The following is a 2,726-nucleotide window of genomic DNA, read 5'->3' as shown; positions in this document are numbered from 1 at the left end:
CCACCCCCTGGTGACAGGGCAGCCACCCCCTGCCACCAGCACCCATCACCCCCTGGTGACAGGGCAGCCACCCCCTGCCACCAGCACCCATCACCCCCTGGTGACAGGGCAGCCACCCCCTGCCACCAGCACCCATCACCCCCTGGTGACAGGGCAGCCACCCCCTGCCACCAGCACCCATCACCCCCTGGTGACAGGGCAGCCACCCCCTGCCACCAGCACCCCTTATGACAGAAGTCACCAAGTGCCACCAGCAACCCCACACTCCCTGGTGACAGGGCAGTCACCAGTGCCACCAGGACCTCCCATCCCCAGTGACAGAGAGGGATCTGCCACCAAGTGCCACCAGCACCCTTGGTGACAAAGGTCACTAAGTGCCACCAGCCCCCAGCACTTCAGATGACAGAGAGGAGAGGTCTGCCACCAAGTGCCACCAGCACCCCTGCTGACAAAGGTCACCAAGTGCCACCAGCACCCCCCACCCCCTCCCTGCTCCACTTCTGCTTTCCAAAACCATTTGGGAGGAACCAAAACAACCCTGTTTTTTCCCCAAACCGGGCAGGGGGCTGAGAGAGGACACCCCCTGAGGAGCAGAGCAGCTTGGGGACAGCAGTGTGACACTGCCAGTGCCACCACGAAGCAGCTCCAAAGGCTTGAAACCTCACCTGGATGAGGCCACAATCCCCAGCTGCCCTTAACCCCTGGGGGCCAATTCCTGCCTCCTTGGGAATGACATAGGAACACAGGGAGGGGGAGGGGACAGAAAAGGAGGGGAAGGGGACAGAAAAGGAGGGGAAGGGGACAGGAGGGGGCTGTACCTCGAGCATGACGACACAGATCTGTTTGACACACTCGATGATGGACTGAGGGATCCCAGCGATGGTGATGGCTCGTTCAGTGGAGTTGGGCAACATGTCCCCTGCCACCTGGACCTGTGCCCCCGTGCTCTGCCAAGGGGTAAAAATAGGCTGTTAAATCCCTAAGGGGGGGTTGGGAGCTCAAAAAATAACCCCAGGGGGGGTTGGGAGATCAACAAACCTCTGGGGTGGGAGGTCAAGAAACCACATCTCGAGGGGAAGGGCTGGGATCACTCAACAGCAAACCCCGTGGGTTATAGGGGGACAAAACTGTGTGACCCCCCCCCCTGCTTTGCCCCAAAATGTGGGAAATCATTTGGGAGCCCCCCCCAGGGGTAGGATCAGGGCCACAAGTTCTCCCTCTTAAGAAGAGAAGCTGGTGGAGCTGGATGGAGTTAACTCCTCCTCCTCAGTCTGGGGTTGGGAGCACCCTGGTGGCATCACCAAGGACATGTGTGTGTCCCCATGTCCCCCCACTCCCCAAAAATGTTTAATCCTAGTTGGAAATAATTTGGGAGCCCCCCCAGAGGTAAGATTTGGGCCACAGGTTATCTCTTAACAACAGAAGCTGGTGGAGCTTGACGGGAGTTAATCCCTCCCACTCCTTCTCCTCAATCCAGAATTGGGAGCACCCTGGTGGCATCACCAAGGGCATCTGTGTCCCCCCCCACTCCCCAAAAGTGTTTCATCCCAGTTGGAAGCAATTTTGTAGCCCCCCCAGGGGATAGGATGTGGGTCACAACATCACAAGCTGGGGGAGCTGGATGGAGTTCACCTCCCTCTCCCTCAATCCAGACTTGGGAGAGTCCTGGTGGCATCACCAAGGACATGTGTGTGTCCCCCATGCCCAAAAAAGTTTAATCCTAGTTGGAAGCAATTTGGGAGGTGCCCCCCCCGAGGCAGGATCCAGGCCACAGGTTCTTCCTCCAACACCAGAAGTTGGTGGAGCTGGATGGAGTTAATTCCTTCCAACTCCTTCTCCTCAGTGTAGAGTTGGGAAAGCCCTGGTGGCATCACCAAGGACATCACAGGCCTGGCAGGACATTCCCCACCTTCTAAAAAAATGGGAAAAGACCAAGGAAGTAGGGGAGGGGAGTGGGAAAGGTGGGAGGGGGGGGCACCAGGAGAGCCCAGGGAAAGGGGGGGAGCAGGCATCTCACCACCAGAGCCAGTGCTGGGAAGTGCCCAGAGTCTCAGTTTCACCAGCACTAAAAATACAAAGAGCTCTAAAAACAAGTTGGAACGATTCCACAGGGTGACAGCTATGGGTAGGGGGGCAAACTTTGGAAGGATTAGGGGTCCCCCCCGACCCCAAAACAAGCCCAAGAAGGACTCACCTCTCGGATCTCTTTGATCTTGCAGCCTCCTTTCCCGATGAGGGAACCGCACTGGCTGGCGGGGACCACGAGCCGGAGGGTGACCGGGGGTCGGCTGGCAGCTGTGCTGTTGGTTGTCATGGAGCAGCTGATGTCCTGGGAGGAAGAGGAGGAGGAAGACCCTCAGAAAAGGTCATCACGGTGCCACCAGGACACGGGGGAGAGGTGACAAAGCCAGGGAGGGTGAGGCTGGCACGGGTAAAGCCAAGGTGACCTCAGTGAGGGGTATCGGTTCAGTCCGATTTCCCAGGACTTCCCCGTTACTAGCTTGGAAACGAGATGTTTTGGGAAATGGTGGAAGGTGGGAGGTGGCCCTGCCCTTGTAGGGGGTTGGAAATGGATGAGCTTGAAGACTCTTTCCAAGTCAAAGCAGGTTGGGATTCTGGGATTCCAAGAAAAAGCCAAAAATCCCCATGAAAATGGGGCTTCGACCCTCGGCAGAAGCACCGGGTGAGCAACGCCGCATCCCAAGGGTGTGAGGGGGGAGAAGGGG

General features: G+C 57.9%; 1 protein-coding gene across 1 annotated transcript in view; it reads right to left on the bottom strand.

Moving 5' to 3' along the window:
- Positions 1–2,329, bottom strand: part of PCBP2 (poly(rC) binding protein 2) — a gene marked incomplete at its 5' end in the record, with an annotated part of 11,438 nt that extends 9,109 nt beyond the window's left edge. The window contains 2 exon segments of the mRNA XM_010006282.1: positions 743–947; positions 2,195–2,329. Coding sequence (XP_010004584.1) covers positions 743–947; positions 2,195–2,329 — 340 coding nt within the window.
- Between the last annotated feature and the right edge of the window lie 397 nt (positions 2,330–2,726).

Source organism: Chaetura pelagica, unplaced genomic scaffold, assembly GCF_000747805.2.
Source record: "Chaetura pelagica isolate M959 unplaced genomic scaffold, ChaPel_1.0 scaffold1971, whole genome shotgun sequence".
NCBI lineage: Eukaryota > Metazoa > Chordata > Aves > Apodiformes > Apodidae > Chaetura > Chaetura pelagica.
The sequence above is the reverse complement of the archived record's forward strand: the minus strand, read 5'-3'. Positions and strand labels throughout refer to the sequence as shown.